General features: G+C 38.3%; 1 protein-coding gene across 3 annotated transcripts in view; it reads right to left on the bottom strand.

Annotated features, from left to right (window-relative positions):
* The window catches only part of SCAPER (S-phase cyclin A associated protein in the ER), a 504168-nt gene that overhangs the window by 413987 nt on the left and 70627 nt on the right, over window positions 1-19554 (bottom strand). For all 3 annotated transcript variants that reach the window (XM_019441359.2, XM_019441358.2, XM_019441356.2), the window contains 2 exons: window positions 6251-6367; window positions 3954-4114 (listed from right to left, as the gene is read on the bottom strand). In XM_019441359.2, coding sequence (XP_019296904.1) covers window positions 3954-4114; window positions 6251-6367 — 278 coding nt within the window. The remainder of the gene's footprint in view (window positions 1-3953; window positions 4115-6250; window positions 6368-19554) is intronic.

A 19554-nucleotide genomic window follows, 5' to 3' on the forward strand; every position in this document is an offset into this window, starting at 1 on the left:
AGAATGAAATCTTGCCATTTGCAGTTACGTGGATGGAACTGGAGGGTATTATGCTAAGTGAAATTAGAGAAAGACAAAAATCATGACTTCATTCATATGAGGACTTTAAGAGACAAAACAGATGAACATAAGGGAAGGGAAACAAAAATGATATAAAAACAGGGAGAGGGACAAAACATAAGAGACTCATAAATATGGAGAATAAACAGAAGGTTACTGGAGGGGTTGTGGGAGGGGGGATAGGCTAAATGGGCAAGGGGCATTAAGGAATCTGCTCCTGAAATCATTGTTGCACTACATGCTAACTAATTTGGATGTAAATTTAAAAAAATAAAATTATTCTGCTGAGAAAAATAAAATAAAATAACCAAAAAAAAATAATTCTCATATCTCAATAAGAAAAAGACAACCCATTAAAAAACAGTGACTTGCACAGATGTTTCATCAAATAAGACATTTAAAATGGTAAACACATGAAAAGAAAAAAAATTATATGCACCATAATTCACTTTCATAAAAGTGCATCAAAACCCCAAACCCCGAGACCAAAGTAGTCAAAAACAAAATTTGCTTATATATGAACATGGATACTTTAAGCCTAGTTATAATCAAGATCTTTCATTTCATCTCAACCAAATAAGTCACACTTATATTTATGAGAGTAATCTGAGAGTAATGCTTTAAACAAAACCATCATATATGCCAATATCATGATTCTTTTAAGATATTTTTTCCAATTATGATGCAACACATTTTTCTCAGACTCTTTCACAATACAAAAACTAAACTTGATGATCCCACATTTTCCTACCTTCTCCTAGAAGAAAGAACTCATGACTACTCTCAATTTTCTACTACTACTACTACCATTACTAGTACTCAGTCTGTATAGAGAAACCAAAGGCAACATACTGGGTAAGAGTAAGAAGTATTATTTGAATAGGTCAACACACCTTACTGAGACAAAAATGGAAAAAAGAATATCCATAATGCAAAGGTGGCAATGCCTTTGCTATGTCCAATAAAACATTTCTTTCTGAACCAAGAAGCTCCAAAGGGATCTTTCACTAAAGAAAGGAGAAAGCAGTATTCTGAAGTTACTCCTTAACTTATAACACAAATTCACGATTACTTAGTATTATTCTAAAATCCAAGCCTCTATAGATACACAAAAACTTCACTCGAGGTTGGAGGAGGGGGCAGCCCAGGCACGAGTACGTCCCTGGGCCCAATGGCCTCGTGGCTGCCCTGAAGTAGCAGATAGAGTGGGAGGACCCGGTGGAGCCCTCGGCAACAGCCTGGTAGACGTAGACCTAGGGCACCTGCCTTGCCAAGGGGTTGGCTGGAGAAGTCCACCACCCTGAGCCTCTGGCCCACGTGCCTAAGGTGAGAGCATGGCCTAGAGATTGCCCACTGGCTCCTCTCTTCTCCCCTCAGCCTCTCCACATACCCGGGGTTAAAGGCAGTCAAGACAAGGCTCCAAGAGCAATGGTTTGATCTCCCACTCCTAGTGATGAATTCATCTTAGTAGTTTTAGAACAGGCCTTCCTTATGGTTTGTACTTAAAGGTTAAGGACAGTTAAAGAGAGAAATTACAGCTCACCTACTGTCAGCTTGACAGCATAATTTTTAGAAATCACAAATGAACCATGGGTTATTTCTTAAGATTAGGCCCTGAAAAACCACTTGGATGCTGCATAGCCATGTGCACACCTGAACATGAAAATGATCTTCTTCCATTTCAAGGAGATCTCCCTCTTCAACCAAATCAACAGAAGTGGCTTGAAGGAGCAGAAGGGACCCCCTATCTGACCAAACTCAGCCAAACTGAATCAATCTTTTTTCAGACAGGAGTAAAGCAGTATAAGGGTGGCCTGATCACCACTTTCTGCTCACTCTACCACTGAGCAGCTCCTTCCAGGACTGCCACCTATATGCAGGTTATGCCCTGCATAAGGGCACCGGGCTGAGACAGTGACAGCTGAAATTCTGCCAGGCTCTACTCACCAAGCCAAGTTTATGGGTGTATGACTGTATCCACTCAGACTCCCTTTTCTAAACTGTACCAAGGCATTCTGTATGGGCTAGGGGCAGTTCTGACCATTCCACTACCATATCCAAGTCCTACCCAGGATTATATTCCTTACCTCAGATGGATTTAAGGTTCTGATGAACAGATTAGGTTTATTATACAGATGAAATATTTGACCAAAAATAAAATTAATTTCATAGGTAAAGCTCAAAATATTACTATTGATATAATTTATATGTGTGTGTATATATAGTTATGTGGATATACATTTCTATATATCAGAAGTTTAGCACAACTTACTTAGTAAATGTTTAAAATTTAAAAAAAAATTCATTCTTGATGTCTAAATAAAAAGGCTTTATGAAGGAAGATCTTTTTTTTTTTTTTTTACATTAAACAACCAGTTTTTATTTTTTATGTTCTAAGTTCAGACTACTTTCAGTTAAAAGAGAGAAGATAATGTTTGTGTTCCAAAAGAGATTCCAGTTAGATCTGATATATTTCTCATTTTCATTACTTCTCTTTCTGATTAATAAGAATCTCAATCCCAGGGGCCCCTGGGTGGCTCAGTTGGTTAAGTGTCTGACTTTTGATCACGGCTCAGGTCACGATCTCCCGGTTCGTGAAATCAAGCCCTGCATCGAGTTCTACACTGATGGCACGAAGCCTGCTTGGGATTCTCTTTCTCCCTCTCTCTCTACTCCTTCCCCATGTGAGCGTACATGTATTCTCACTCTCTCTCTCTCTCTCAAAATAAATAAATAAAAACTTTAAAAGTAAACAGACATCTTACTCCCTAGTCCCCAGTCATCCCTCATGGTGCCTATCCTCCCCATTGTATCAACATTGATCTTCCCAAATCAAGGCTGACTCTAGTTTCTTCTTAAAATAGCTTCCCATGGGGGCGCCTGGGTGGCACAGTCGGTTAAGCGTCCGACTTCAGTCAGGTCACGATCTCGCGGTCCGTGAGTTCGAGCCCCGCGTCAGGCTCTGGGCTGACAGCTCGGAGCCTGGAGCCTCTTTCCGATTCTGTGTCTCCTTCTCTCTCTGCCCCTCCCCCGTTCATGCTCTGTCTCTCTCTGTCCCAAAAATAAATAAAAAAAAAAAAAAATAGCTTCCCATGACCTCTGCTTCTGCATTGTATACTCTAGGTTTTGTATGATAAAGTACAAACACCACTTTTGTCAAAGTCCATGAAGGAAATTCTCATGGGATAAGCAGGTCCTTGGAATAACAGTCCTTACATTTATTTGTGCCCCTTAATTATTCTGATGGCATAGAAAACAAATGTGTAAGCAAAGATAAGAATATCATTTTTAGTACTAAAACAGTATTCAAATATTAATGAAATGAAGTAGTGACACAAAAAGAGTATACTGCCTAGGGAATGAACTAGTAGTCATTTTTTTTTCTATTTAAGTCAAAAGAGTTATAAAGGATCTTATAAATGAATTAGCAAAAGAATCACTCTCTTTTGGGGTGCCTGGGTGGCTCAGTCAGTTAAATGTCCAACTTCAGCTCAGGTCATGATCTCATGGCTCGTAAGTTGGAGCTCCACATCAAGCTCTGTGCTGACAGCTCTGAGCCTGGAGCATGCTTCGGATTCTGTGTCTCCCTCTCTCTCTGCCCTTGCCCCACTCGCACTCAGTCTCTCTCTCTCTCCCTCAAAAATAAACACTAAAAAAATTTTTTTTTTAAAGAATCACTCTCCTTCAAGTTTACACAGAGCAAACCTGAGATTAGAATGATCTACAAAAGATTATTTTATTATTTTAAGATAATTTCAAGGCAAATTATATCACATAAATGATACAAAAGGTAAATATGCAATACTATTAGCACCAGTTTTAAATAAAATAAGTAAAATTCCATAGCCTTCCACCTGTCTACCACATAAAAAGGTTGATTCAATGTCACTTGCCATTTTTGCGGGAAGTCTTCTGCACTGTTATTGGTGGACAAGACTGGGCAGGTGATACATCTGAAGAAGCAGGGGAGCCTGTGTGATGAGCCTTTACCTTGTCAGCCCAACTGACACCTGTGGGAGCCAGACGGGGAGCAGCTACTGTGCCAGGTGAACCCCTATGGAGAAAATTCTGCATTATTAAATCAAATGTAAAAGTTAAAATTTTTTAAACTTTAAATACATACTTAATATTATTCTGGTCTCTGTTTTATTTATTTCTGATTTTTGTTATTTCCTTCCTCTAGTAAATTTTGACTAAGTTTCTTCTTTTTCTAGTTCCTTGTGGTGTAATATTGCTTATTTCAACCTTTTCTCTTAACACAAACATTTATAGCATAAATTTCGCTCTAACATCTGCTTTTGCTGCATCCCATAGGTTTTGGAATATTGGATTTTCTTTTTCTTTGAGACATATTTTGATTTGCCATTTGATTTCTCATTTGGCCCATTGCTTGTGCAGTAGTGTGGTATTTAATATTTACATATTAAATATTTACATTATAAAAAATAAAAAATTTGAGAAAAAATTTAAAAAGTGAAAAAATATATATGATGAAATATTATGCAGTCAATAAAAAAGAAATGGAATATGCCTGATTAAAAAAAAAAGAACCTGAAATGTTTCCAAATAAAAAAGCAATGTAGGGGACACATGGGTACTCAGTCAGTTAAGCATCCAACTCTTGATAACGGCTCAGGTCATGATCTTACAGTGGTGACATTGAGCCCTGCATTGGGCTCCCCAGTGAGCATGGAGCCTTAAGATTCTGTCCCTCCCTCTCTCTCTGTCCCTCCCCTGCTTATATACTCTCTTTCTCCCCTATATCTGAAGAAGAAAAAAAAAAATCAGTGCAACATTTTACTCCCTACTGATTTGCTATATAAATGTCACTATCACTATTTATGTCATGTCTATTTAAATAAATTTAACACATTTCAAAACTGTTTCTTTTTTTTTAATTTTTTTTTTTGAGAGAGAGAGAGAGAGAGAGAGCGCGCGCACAAGCAGGGGAGGGGCAGAGAGAGAGAGGGAGAGAGAGAATCCCAAGCAGGCTCCAGGTTCCAAGCTATCAGCACAGACCCTGACTCAGGGCTTGAACTCACAAACCACTAGATCATTACCTGAGTGAAAGCCAGGCATTTAACCGACTGAGCCACCTAGGCACCCTAAAACTGCTTGACTTTTCCCCCCAAAAGTTAAAATTTTAAATATATGCTTAATATATTTAAATTTTAATTGTGTGTGTGTGTGTGTGTGTGTGTGTGTGTGTGTGTGTGTATCCACATATACAGAGTACCATACAATAACAATTTAAGTCAAATATATTTAAAAATTTATGTTGGTCTAATACTTCATTAATTTAATATAATATATTGTATGGGAAGAGGGATGATATAAAAGCTCTCATTCATTCAGTTTAAAAGAAAATTTCAGTTAAATGGGGACTTTTAAAAAATATACATATATAACTTAAATATTTTATTTTGAAACTCTTATCATTTAATAATATAAATGTACACTAATTTGTCAATATATTGACATAGACACTATCAAAGAACATATTCAAAGTCCCGAAAGAAAAAGATTTTCAACCAAGAATTCTATGCACTACAAAACTATCCTTCTAAAACTAAAGGACAAATTAAGATAGTTTCAAAATAAAAACTGAGAAAAACTGCCCAACAAGACATACTAAAGGGGGTCCTTCAGGCCAAAATGAAAGAAAAATAGACAGTAACCTGAATCCACATTAAGATATAAAGAGCACTAACAAAAGTAACTACATAGGTAATAAATACAAAAAAATATATAAATGTCTTCTTTCTTTATAACTTTTCTTCTATTGATTTAAAATATAACTGCATAAAATAACAATTATAAAACTGCACTGATGGGATTACAATGCATAAAGATGTAATTTCATGACAGTAACATAGTTTATGATATACATTTAGATCTTTTGTTATAAAGAAATTGCCAGTTCATGTTATGAATCATTTAGCATGAAATATGTTCATGAGTTTTAATTTTTGGATCCTAATTATATTTGAATATATTACATTTTATAAAATCTTCTAAAAGTTAAACTTTACTGGATTTTTTAAACTTTGATTCAAACAATTTCAAACATATACACAAACATATACATGGATTTTTTTAAGTGAAATACCAGTTGTATAACACTGTATTATTCACAGAAAATAATTTACTATAATGTAAGCCTTAGTAGGCTTTTTTGAGTTTGTCTCACCCAAAATTTAAACTTCTTCGAGCATTTGATGTTACACTTATTCTATCTGTTGATGGACTTGGAATCACATGACGTCCTGGAGACATCTTCTTTACTTCCCATGCCAAAGAAGTTGGTCTGTCAATTCAAGACATACAACAGATTAAATTGACAGAGAAAAAAGAAAAATTTTTCATCTTTTTTCTGGTTGTTGCTGGGTGAAAACATAATCAGGTCACAATTTTTCCCTAGAGTACTGTTTACCGGCAAGTTACCATATTACCAGGAAGGAACACAGATGACGCATGGTCCAGGATTTTCCACCCACTGCAGCACAGTAACATCTAAAATGGGCTTTGGGGTTACAAAGATATGAGATACACTACTTAGGTTTTAAAAGTCTCCATATACCCAGCTAAAAACACATTAAAAAGACAATGGTATTAATTGAGCCTACTACACAACTAAACTGGTGTATGATGCCCTGGAAAACTAAGTGTGTAGAACAGAGATCAAGACAGAAAAACAGATGAGAGGGTTAAACGAAGAATACATAGGAAAATATGAAGTCTCCTTTTTCTACACGGGAGTGGGAACATAAACATTTCCCTGCTCTTTGCTGGGAAAGCTAACTTCTTCTTCACTGTTCCCCAAACCTTGACAGGATGCACAATTTTTACTAAAATGTTTTCCTAAGGCAGCATTTTCACTATCCCTAATGCCCTCAATGGGAACCTCCATAACTCCCAGAATCTCCTTCTCTCTTACTCTGCATTCAATCTAGTGGTTGCGATTTTCTTGTCACATTAAAAACTGACATTTGTTGGGCGCCTGGGTGGCTCAGTCGGTTAAGCGTCCGACTTCGGCTCAGGTCATGATCTTGCGGTCCGTGAGTTCGAGCCCCGCGTCGGGCTCTGGGTTGATGGCTCAGAGCCTGGAGCCTGCTTCCGATTCTGTGTCTCCCTCTCCCTCTGCCCCTCCCCCATTCATGCTCTGTCTCTCTCTGTCTCAAAAATAATAAAATAAACATTAAAAAAAATTTTTTTTTAAAAAAACTGACATTTGTTGTTAGAAAACAAGAAAATTCATATAAAAGATTATCCAAATAAAGTCTAAAGCTTTTGACAATTTATTGTCAAATCACCTTTCAGAAAGGTTCTAACAAATTATAACTCAGCCAGATAAAAAGTGTCCATTTCCCTTGAACCTCCTCAACAGTATCTTATTTTAGAAATGTCAATGGCTTGGGAGAGAGAGCACTGCTTGCAAAGTCTAAAATAATTATTACTTGGCACTTTACAGGAAAAGTTTGCTGACTTCTGTGCTAGAGTTTCAGTATGTGACAAGTTCATTTTCTTATACAAATTTTAGTAACAGTGTTTATTTTTTAAAAATTCATTAGCAAAATATTTGTTTTTTGTATTTGTTTTGTTTATTTATTTTTATTATCACTACTAGTGAAGCTGAAATTTCTTACCACCCATTTAAATGTCTTCTTTTAGGATTTGCATGTTGGTAGCTTTTGTCATTTTTTTCCAGTGGAATCTGCATCATTTTCTCCTTAATTTGAAATCATTTACTACTACTATTATTATTACTATTATGGCTACCAATCCTTTGGCACAGATGAAAGAATTATTTAAATTCGAATTTTATTTTTGGTTTTCTTTTATGTGGAAAGGCATATTTTATTTCTATTAAATCAAGCCTATTAGGGGCGCCTGGGTGGCTCAGTCGGTTAAGCGGCCGACTTTGGCTCAGGTCATGATCTCACGGCGTGAGTTCGAGCCCCGCGTCAGGCTCTGTGCTGACAGCTCAGAGCCTGGAGCCTGCTTCAGATTCTGTGTCTCCCTCTCTCTCTGACCCTCCCCCATTCATGCTCTGTCTCTCTGTCTCAAAAATAAATAAACATTAAAAAAAAAAAATCAAGCCTATTAATACTTTCCTTTGTGGTTTCTGCTTTAGTCTTATAGAATTCTTACAATCCTGAACTCCTGATGATGCCAGCATAGGAGGATGCTGGGCTCACAGCGTCCTGCTGATCGCTTAGATTTCTAAGCACCTGCCTAAATAACCCAGAAAACCACCAGAAGATTACCAGAACGGACTCTCCAGAGCCAAGCATAGACAAGAGACCCATGGAAGAGGGTAGGAAGGGCAGAGAGGCAGTGCGCGCTAAGCAGACTGGGGAGGGAGCCGGGGCGGTGGAGGGGCAGACCGCCCAGTAAGGCAGAGCGCCCCTGAGTCTGCCTTGCAAAAGCAGAGGGGCCGGACTGCCTGAGTTCTAACAGCCACCGGGACTTAACATCTGGAGGGTTAAAAGTCATCAGCTCTGCTCTCAGAGAGCAGGGAGGGCGAGAGGACAACAGGAGGGAGAGTTGCTGAGCCCGGGAAGACAGAGCTCAGCTCGGTCACTGGGGAACAAAGGTGCCGGCCAGCGCCATCTCCCTCACCCATCCCCCAGCCAAAATCCCAAAGGGAACCAGTTCCCGTCACCAAACTTGCTTGCAGCGCGAAAACACCTAATGTTGTGCTTTTGTGGATTCATCCCTCCAAAGGGTCTGCCTGCCTCCCTCCCTCCCGGTGCTTCAGGGCCCCTGCCGCAGGGGACCACCAACAGCAAAGCGTGAGCTAAGCCTGCCCCTCCCACCCCTGTGCACCTTGCGGATTCACCCTGGCTGATACGCCAGATCCCACTGAAGCAGCACCACAAGCCTGGCAGTGTCCAAGTAGCCCAGACAGGAGCCACACCACTCCACAGTGAGTCCTGTCCCTGGGAGAGGGGAAGATAAGGTACCTACCAATCTGACTGTGGCCCCAGCGGTGGGCTGGGGACAGACACCGGGTCTGACTATAGCCCCGCCCACCAACACAAGTTACCCCAGGCAGCACAGGGGAAGTGCCCTGCAGTTCCGCCACTCCAGGGACTATCCAAAATGATGACACAGAAGAATTCTCCTCAAGAGAAACTCCAGGAAGTAGCGACAGCTAACGAATTGATCAAAAATGATTTAAGCAATATAACAGAACATGAATTTAAAATAATAGTCATAAAATTAATCATTGGGCTTGAAAAAAGTATAGAGGACAGCAGAGAATCTATTGCTACAGAGATCGAGGCTAAGAAACAGTCAGGAGGAGCTAAAAATGCTATAAATGAGCTGCAAAATAAAATGGAGGCAACCACTGCTCAGATTGAAGAGGCAGAGGAGAGAATAGGTGAATTAGAACATAAAATTATGGAAAAAGAGGAAGCTGAAAAAAGAGAGATAAAAAAAATCCAGGAGTATGAGGGGGACAATTAGAGAACTAAGTGATGCAATGAAACACAACAATATCTGTATAATAGGGATTCCAGAGGATGAAGAGAGAAAGAGAAAGGGACTGAAGGTGTACTTGGACAAATCATAGTTGAGAACTTCCCTGATCTGGGGAAGGAAACAGGCACTGAAATCCAAGAGGCACAGAGAACTCCCTTCAGACAAAACTTGAATCAATCTTCTGCATGACATATCATAATGAAACTGGCAAAATACAAGGATAGAGAGAAAATTCTGAAAGCATCTAGGGATAAACACGCTCTAACATATAAAGGGAGACTGGTAAGACTAGTGACGGATCTATCCACTGGAACTTGGCAGGCCAGAAAGGAATGGCAGGAAATCTTCAATGTGATGAACAGAAAAAATATGCAGCCAAGAATCCTTTATCCAGCAAGTCTGTTATTTAGAATAGAAGGAGAGATAAAGGTCTTCCCAAACAAACAAAACCTGAAGGAATTCATCACCACTAAACCAGCCCTACAAGAGATCCTAAGGGGGATTCTGTGAGTGAAATGTCACAAGGACCACAAAGTACCAGAGACATCACTACAAGCGTGAAACCTACAGACATCACAATGACTCTAAACCCGTATCTTTCTATAATAACACTGAATGTAAATGGGCTAAATGCGCCAACCAAAAGACATAGGGTATCAGAATGGATAAAAAAAACAAGACCCATCTATTTCCTGTCTACAAGAGACTCATTTTAGACCTGAGGACACCTTCAGATTGAAAGTGAGGGGATGGAGAACTATCTATCATGCTACTGGAAGCCAAAAGAAAGCTGGAGTAGCCATACTTATATAAGACAAACTAGACTTTAAATTAAAGGCTATAACAAGAGATGAAGAAGGGCATTATATAATAATTACAGGGTCTATCCATCAGGAAGAGCTAACAGTTATAAATGTCTATGTGCCAAATACAGGAGCCCCCAAATATATAAAACAATCACAAACATGAGCAACCTTATTGATAAGAATGTGGTAATTGCAGGGGACTTTAATACCCCACTTACAGGAATGAAGAGATCATGTAGACACAGGATCAATAAAGAAACAAGGGCCCTGAATGATACATTGGACCAAATGGACTTGACAGATATATTTAGAACTCTGCATCCCAAAGCAACAGAAAATACTTTCTTCTCCAGTGTACACGTAAGATTCTCCAAGATAGATCACATACTGGGTCACAAAACAGCCCCTCATAAGTATGAAAGAATTGAGATCATACCATGCATACTTTCAGACCACAATGCTATGAAGCTTGAAATCAACCACAGGAAAAAGTCTAGAAAACCTCCAAAAGCATGGAGGTTAAATAACGGCCTATGAAAGAACGAATGGGTCAACCAGGCAATTAGAGAAGAAATTAAAAAATATATGGAAACAAATGAAAATGAAAATACAACAATCCAAACGCTTTGGGATGCAGCAAAGGCAGTCCTGAGAGGAAAATACATTGCAATCCAGGCCTATCTCAAGAAACAAGAAAAATCCCAAATACAAAATCTAACAGCATACCTAAAGGAAATAGAGGCAGAACAGCAAAGACACCCCAAACCCAGCAGAAGAAGAGAAATAATAAAGATCGGAGGAGAAATAAACAATATAGAATCTAAAAAAAACTAGAGCAGATCAATGAAACCAAGAGTTGGTTTTTTGAAAAAATAAACAAAATTGATACACCTCTAGCCAGGCTTCTCAAAAAGAAAAGGGAGAGGAACCAAACAGATACAATCATGAATGAAAATGGAATTATTACAACCAATCCCTCAGAAATACAAGCAATTATCAGGGAATACTGTGAAAAATTATATGCCAACAAACTGGAGAACCTGGAAGAAATGGACAAATTCCTAAGCACCCACAAATTTCCAAAACTGAAACAGGAAGAAATAGAAAGCTTGAACAGATGCATAACCAATGAAAAAATTGAATCAGTTATCAAAAATCTCTCAACGAATAAGAGTCCAGGACCAGATGGCTTCCCAGGGGAATTCTACCAGACATTTAAAGCAGAGTTAATACCTATCCTTCTCAAGCTATTCCAAAAAATAGAAAGGGAAGGAAAACTTCCAGACTCATTCTATGAAGCCAGCATTACTTTGATTCCTAAACCAGACAGAGACCCAACAAAAAAAGAGAACTACAGGCCGATATCCCTGATGAATATGGATGCAAAAATTCTCAATAAGATACTAGCAAATCGAATTCAACAGCATATAAAAAGAATTATTCACCATGATCAAGTGGGATTCATTCCTGGGCTGCAGGGCTGGTTCAACATTCACGAATCAATCAATGTGATATATCACATTAATAAAAGAAAAGATAACCGTATGATCCTAACAATCGATGCAGAAAAAGCATTTGACAAAATTCAGCATCCGTTCTTAATAAAAACCCTCAAGAAAGTCGGGATAGAAGGAACATACTTAAACATCATAAAAGCCATTTATGAAAAGCCCACAGTTAATATCATCCTCAATGGGGAAAATCTGAGAGCTTTCTCCCTGAGATCAGGAACACGACAGGGATGTCCACTCTCACCGCTGTTGTTTAACATAGTGTTGGAAATGCTAGCATCAGTAATCAGACAACAAAAGGAAATCAAAGGCATCAAAATTGGCAATGATGAAGTCAAACTTTCACTTTTTGCAGATGACATGATATTATACATGGAAAACCCGACAGACTCCACCAAAAGTCTGCTAGAACTGATACATGAATTCAGCAAAGTCGCAGGATACAAAATCAATGTACAGAAATCAGTTGCATTCTTATACACTAATAATGAAGCAACAGAAAGACAAATAAAGTAACTGATCCCATTCACAATTGCACTAAGAAGCATAAAATACGTAGGAATAAACCTAACCACAGATGTAAAAGATCTGTATGCTGAAAACTATAGAAAGCTTATGAAGGAAATTGAAGAAGATACAAAGAAATGGAAAAACATTCCATGCTCATAGATTGGAAGAATAAATATTGTCAAAATGTCAATACTACCCAAAGCTATCTCCACATTCAATGCAATCCCAATCAAAATTGCACCAGCATTCTTCTCGAAGCTAGAACAAGCAATCCTAAAATTTGTATGGAACCACAAAAGACCCCGAATAGCCAAAGTAGTACTGAAGAAGAAGACCAAAGTGGGAGGCATCACAATCCCAGACTTTAGCCTCTACTACAAAGCTGTAATCATCAAGACAGCATGGTATTGGCACAAAAACAGACACATAGACCAATGGAATAGAATAGAAACCCCAGAATTAGACCCACAAAAGTATGGCCAACTAATCTTTGACAAAGCAGGAAAGAATACCCAATGGAAAAAAGACAGTCTCTTTAACAAATGGTGCTGGGAGAACTGGACAGCAACATGCAGAAGGATGAAACCAGACCGTTTTCTTACAGCATTCACAAAAATAAACTCAAAATGGATAAAGGACCTGAATGTGAGACAGAAAACCATCAAAACCCTAGAGGAGAAAACAGGAAGAAACCTCTCTGACCTCAGCTGCAGCAATTTCTTACTTGACACATCTCCAAAGACAAAGGAATTAAAAGCAAAAATGAACTACTGGGACCCCTAGGAGATAAAAAGCTTCTGCACTGCAAAGGAAGCAAACAACAACACTAAAAGTCAGCCAATGGAATGGGAAAAGATATTTGCCAATGACATATCAGACAAAGGGCTAGTATCCAAAATCTATAAAGAGCTCACCAAACTCCACACCTGAAAAATAATCCAGTGAAGAAATGGGCAGAAAACATGAATAGACACTTCTCTAAAGAAGAGATCCAGATAGCCAACAGGCACGTGAAAAGATGCTCAACGCCGCTCCTCATCAGGGGAATACAAATGAAAACCATACTCAGATACCACCTCACGCCAGTCAGAGTGGCCAAAATGAACAAATCAGGAGATTACAGATGCTGGCGAGGATGTGGAGAAACGGGAACCCTCTTGCACTGTTGGTGGGAATGCAAACTGGTGCAGCCGCTCTGGAAAACAGTGTGGAGCTTCCTCAAAAAATTAAAAATAGATCTACCCTATGACCCAGCAGTAGCACTGCTAGGAATTTACCCAAGGGATACAGGAGTGCTGATGCATAGGGGCACTTGTACCCCAATGTTTGTAGCAGCACTTTCAATAATAGCCAAATTATGGAAAGAGCCTAAATGTTCATCAACTGAAGAATGGTTTATATACGCAACGGAATACTATGTGGCAATGAGAAAGAATGAAATATGGCCTTTTGTAGCAACATGGATGGAACTGGAGAGTGTTATGCTAAGTGAAATAAGTCATACAGAGAAAGACAGATACCATATGTTTTCACTCTTATGTGCATCCTGAGAAACTTAACAGAAGACCATGGGGGAGCGTAAGGGAAAAAAAAGAAAGAGGTTAGAGAGGGAGGGAGGCAAAACATAAGAGACTCTTAAAAACTGAGAACAAACTGAGGGTTGATGGGGGTGGGAGGCAGGGGAGGGCGGGTGATGGGTACTGAAGGAGGGCACCTGTTGGGATGAGCACTGGGTGTTGTATGGAAACCAACTTGACAATAAATTTCATATTTAATAAAAAAAAAAAGAATTCTTACCCAAAATAAAAATATATAAATATTGCAGTTTTTACATTTAAATCTCAAGTCTAAGTGAAATGAATTTCGATGCTTGATTTGAGGAACAGAAGATGGGTAATGCCATCTACAGGGAATTTAAGGTTGTTTTCTATATCTAAAAGCTGCCTCAAGAAGCAAAGAGTATATATGCTGATAAGCGGTTAAGATAAAAAGAGATGTCCCAGTAATACTCTACGTGGAAAACACAAAAGACTCCACCAAAAAACTGTTAGAACTGTTACATGAATTCAGCAAAGTCGCAGGATATAAAATCAATGTACAGAAATCAGTTGCATTACTATACACCGATAACCAACAGAAAGAGAAATCAAGGAATCGATCCCCTTCACAATTGCATCAAAAATCATAAAATACCAAGGAATAAACCTAACCAAAAAGGTAAAAGATCTATGTGCTGAAAACTATAAAGAGCTTATGAAATAAATTGAAGAAGATATGAAATGGAAAAATATACCATGCTCATGGACTGGGAGAAAAATATTCTTAAAATGTTGACACTATAAGCAATCTATACATTCAATGCAACCCCTATTAAAATAATACCAATATTCTTCACAGAGCCAGAACAAACAATTCTAAAATGTGTATAGAACCAGTAAAGACCCCGAAGAGCCAAAGTAATATTGAAAAAGAAATCCAAAGCTGGAGGCATCACAATTCCAGACTTCAAGCTGTATTTCAAAGCTGGAATCATCAAGACAGTATGGTACTAGCACAGAAACAGACACATAGATCAATGGAACAGAATAGAGAACCCAGAAATGTACCCACAAACGTATGACCAACTAATCTTCAACAAAGCAGGAAAGAATATCCAATGGAAAAAAGATAGTCTCTTCAGCAAATGGGTGTTGGAAAAACTGGACAGTGGCATGCAGAAGAATGAACCTGGACCACTTTCTTACACCATACACAAAAATAAACTCAAAATGAATGAAAGACCTAAATATAAGACAGGAAACCATCAAAATCCCAGAGAAGAACACAGGCAACAACCTCTTTGACCTCGGCCACAGCAACTTCTTACTAGAATGTCTACAGAGGCAATGGAAACAAAAGCAAACATGAACTATTGGGACCTCATCAAGATAAAAAGCTTCTGCACAGTGAAGGAAACAATCAACAAAACTAAAAGGCAACTGACGGAATGAGAGAAAATATTTGTAAATGACATATCAGATAAAGGGTTAGTATCCAAAACCTATAAAGAACTTATCAAATTCAATACCCCCAAAACAAATAATCCAGTGAAGAAATGGGTAAGAGACATAGACACTTTTCCAAAGAAGAAATCAGATGGCTAACAGACACATGAAAATATGCTCAACATCACTCATCATCAGGAAAATCAAAACCACAAAGATATACCACCTCACACCTGTCAGAATAGCTAAAATTAACAACTCAGGAAACAACAGATGTTGATGAGGAGGCAGAGAAAGGGAAGCACTTTTGCACTGCTAGTGGGAATGCAAACTGGTGGCACCACTGTGGAAAACAGTACAGAGGTTCCTTAAAAATTAAAAATAGAGCTACTCTATGACCCCACAATTGCACTACAAGGTATTTATCCAAAGGATACAAAAATGCTGCTTTGAAGGGACACATGCACCCCAATGTTTACTGTAGCACTATCAACAATAACCAATTTATGGAAACAGCCCACATGTCCACTGTTTTATGAATGGATAAAGAAGATGTGGCATGCATATATATATGTGTGTGTGTATGTATATACGTATATATATGTATATGTGTGTGTGTGTATATATATATATATATATATATAATGTACACACACACACACACACATATACAGTTAAATCTTGGATTTTGCAAGTAACTTTTTCTATTGAGTGTTCAACAAGATGAGCAAAAATTTCTAATAAATTTTCACTTGATAAGCAGTTTTGTAATACAAGTATTATGGGATGCCATATATCACATGATCAGAACTGGTTCTCTCCCTCTCCTGCTGTAGGATTGTGGGTTACTATCGCCCATGCTCGAATGCTCAGTCTCAGGCTGCGGTTTGGTTTGGCAGAAATCAGTGATTTTTCAGAACACTAGAAGGTGCCCAGAATTGGTACTAGTGTATTTTTTGTTACTTCAAGGACCTATGGACAGTCCTTTGTTTTTCCATATAAGAGTAAGCTTAGGAATGCTTTGCTTCATTCTAGGTCAGGCTGCCTGCATATATAGACCCTTTCCTCTGCTGCCTTATTGCCAGTTACATTAAATACCATATATGACAAGAGTTTATTCATACTGTACTGTCGTTAACATCCATGCAAGGGCGCACAATGGCTCCCATGCAGAAAAAGGTTGAAAAGAAAGGCAGTAAGAAGGAGGAAATGATTATGATAGAAGTTAAGAAAGAAATCATCAAGAAGCACAAACAAGGTATGCGACTGGCCAAAAGTACAAGATTTTGTAAGTCTGTGTCTGCATCTTGTCTGCAGAGGAGGAAGAAAAGAAGGCAGAAGAATTCCTCACTTCAAATGAGATTAAGGAGATGTGTAAAATGTGGGAAACAATGCAAAGTTTTGTAGAAAAGCACTACCCAAATAAGGCTGTTAGCAGTGCAAGCAATGAATCTGTTTAACAACAATGCAATGTCACATTTGCATGAAACCCTCAAAAGGAGGCAAAAGCAAGCATCATTGGATAGATTCCTTGTTAAAGTTGCATGAAAAGTAAAAGATTCCACTGAGCCAACAGATAGCATTGATTCCATTAGTGATAGTGAAAGTCGTCCTACACAATAACCTTCCTCTTTCTTGTCTTCCTCACACCAGCTATGAAGGTTTTCAAAGGTAAATGCAGGTTAATTTATTTTTCTTTATATTTTATTATTTTGCATTATATTATAGTATTGCAATCATTTTTATATGAATATTTTTGGGCTGTGAAATGAAACATCTGTGGAGTTTTCATTATTTCTTAAGGGGAAATTTGCTTTGATATACAAGTGCTTTGGATTACAAGCATGTTTCCATAATGAATTATCCTCACAAACCAAGGTTTTACTGTACAATGGAATATTAGTGATCAAAAAGAATGAAATCTTGCCATTTGCAACAATGTGGATGGAACTAGGGTGTATTATGCTAGGCAAAATAAGATGAACATAGAGGAAGGGAAGGAAAAATAAGATAAAAACAGAGAGGCAAATGATAAGAAACTCTTAAATACAGAGAATAAACAGGGTTGATGGCAGAGTGGGGGAGAGGGGAAAATGGGTGATGGGCACTTGCTGGGATAAGCACTGGGTGTTATATGTAAGTGATGAATCACAGGAATCTACCCCCAAAACCAAGAGCACACTGTACACTGTTATTTTAGCCAATTTAACAATAAATTATATTAAAAATAAATAAATTTTAAAAAGAAATTTTAAAAAAAGGAAAGAAGAAAATAAAGATTTATTGCAAGGATATAAAATGTACAAGGTCAAGGACATCCAAGGTGGGAAAAACACAAGAATCAAGACTCATGAGGATAAGACCAAGAAGAGAGAGGCTTTAAAGCAACACTCTGACGCTCTCAAAGTCCACATGATTTCTTGTTTCCTGATTCTCTGGGTATATCTTTTCCATTTTCTTGGAACCTACTTTCTTCTGCTTATCTTCACAAAAACAATAGAGCCACCAATCCCAAATCAGCATGATGATCCCTTAACTTGGTTCAACCCAGTGAGGGAATGCACATCCCTTGCCCCCACAAATCTACTTACCTATTATCCAGGGTTAAGTGTGAAGTTGTTTGGTACAAACACAGACAACTAGGCTTGACCCACCCAGGGAGTGTGGGTAAATCAAGTACCAAAAACACCATATCAAAAATTTTCATTATGAGATACGAAGTCAGTCAGTCAGAGAAAGACAAATACCATATGATTTCACTCATATGTGGAATTTAAGAAACAAAACAAAGGGGAAAAACAAAAAACAGACTCTTAACTGCAGAGAACAAACAATGGTCACCAGAGGTAAGGGCAGGGATGGGTGAAACAGGTAAAGGGGATTAAGATGAGTACTGAATAATGTACAGAATTGTTGAATTGCTATATTGTACACCTGAAACTAACATAACACTGTATGTTAACTACACACGAATTAAAAACAATTTTTTTTATTATGAGGAACAAAAATGTTAAAAAATCAACACATCGTGGTTTCCCTGAATTTGGTTTCCTGGGGATCAAGCCTTCCTGGACTTGTCTCTTGGGATACCTTTAGTCTCCTCATTCCTTCATGGGGCTGATACCTCAGGATAGGACAAAAAACATGTTCTGTACTGAATGATTCCACTTATAGAAACTGAACCACAGTTAAATCCAAGGGAAAGAGGAGCCTAGGCCTGTTTTCTCTGGGTAAAAAGGTACCATCGTAGCTTCAAGTGACTTGGTCCAGTTCACAATGGCTCAGTTTTCACTTATAAGCTTAACTGAGTAATAAATTGTTCTTCTGCCTTTGCACATAACCAAAATAATACTAAGCCTAGTTGATCATCTATCTCTGGAGTTATCTCTCAACTCTCCCTGTTGCTACTATTCCAGTCTGAATAGCCATAATCTATACTCTATACTGCTGTACTTCAACCTCCCCACACTGCAGCCAGAAAGAATTTTAAAATCACAAATCTGACATGTCACTTCCTTAACTTAAAAAAAGTCTAAAGTTTGTATCATGTCTACAGAGCCCTACATAATCTGGTCCCAACCTACCTCTCTAGGTTCCTTTCATGCTATCTTCCCCTTGTTCTCTCCATTGCAGTCCTGCTAAACTGTAAATTCCCTGACTATACTGTGCTCTCTTCTACTTCCAGGATATCACATATACCCATCACCTCTACCCGGGATTACCCTTTTGTTCTCTGGTTGTCAAGCTAACACCTACTTGATACTTCTGTCTCACTTAAATATGCCCTCCTTGGGGAAGCTTTCCTGATTCAGCAAAATGGATGATGGTGCTTTTTCTTATATTTCCCAAGTACCCTGTATTTCTTTTTGATGAATTTTGTGCACTGATAAGTATTTCACATCAATCTTTTCTGTGAATGCACTATGTATCTCTTAAGGGCAGGGACTGCGTCTGTTTCCTTCACAACAATAGTTCCAGAGCGTGGCACTTAGGACTCAAATGTTGTGTGGTTATTTCAAATTAAAGTTTCTCGAAACAGATTAACATAGGGGAAAAAAAAGAGGGAGGGTGCAAACCATAAAACAGGCTCTTAACTCTATAGTTAAGAGGGTTGCTGGAGGGAAACATAGGCAGGGGAGTGGGTTAAATTGGTGATGGATATTAAGGAAGGCACTTGTGATGAGTACTAGGTAT

Source organism: Panthera pardus, unplaced genomic scaffold (genome assembly GCF_024362965.1).
Source record: "Panthera pardus isolate Hobbes unplaced genomic scaffold, ASM2436296v1 HiC_scaffold_24, whole genome shotgun sequence".
Classification (NCBI taxonomy): domain Eukaryota; kingdom Metazoa; phylum Chordata; class Mammalia; order Carnivora; family Felidae; genus Panthera; species Panthera pardus.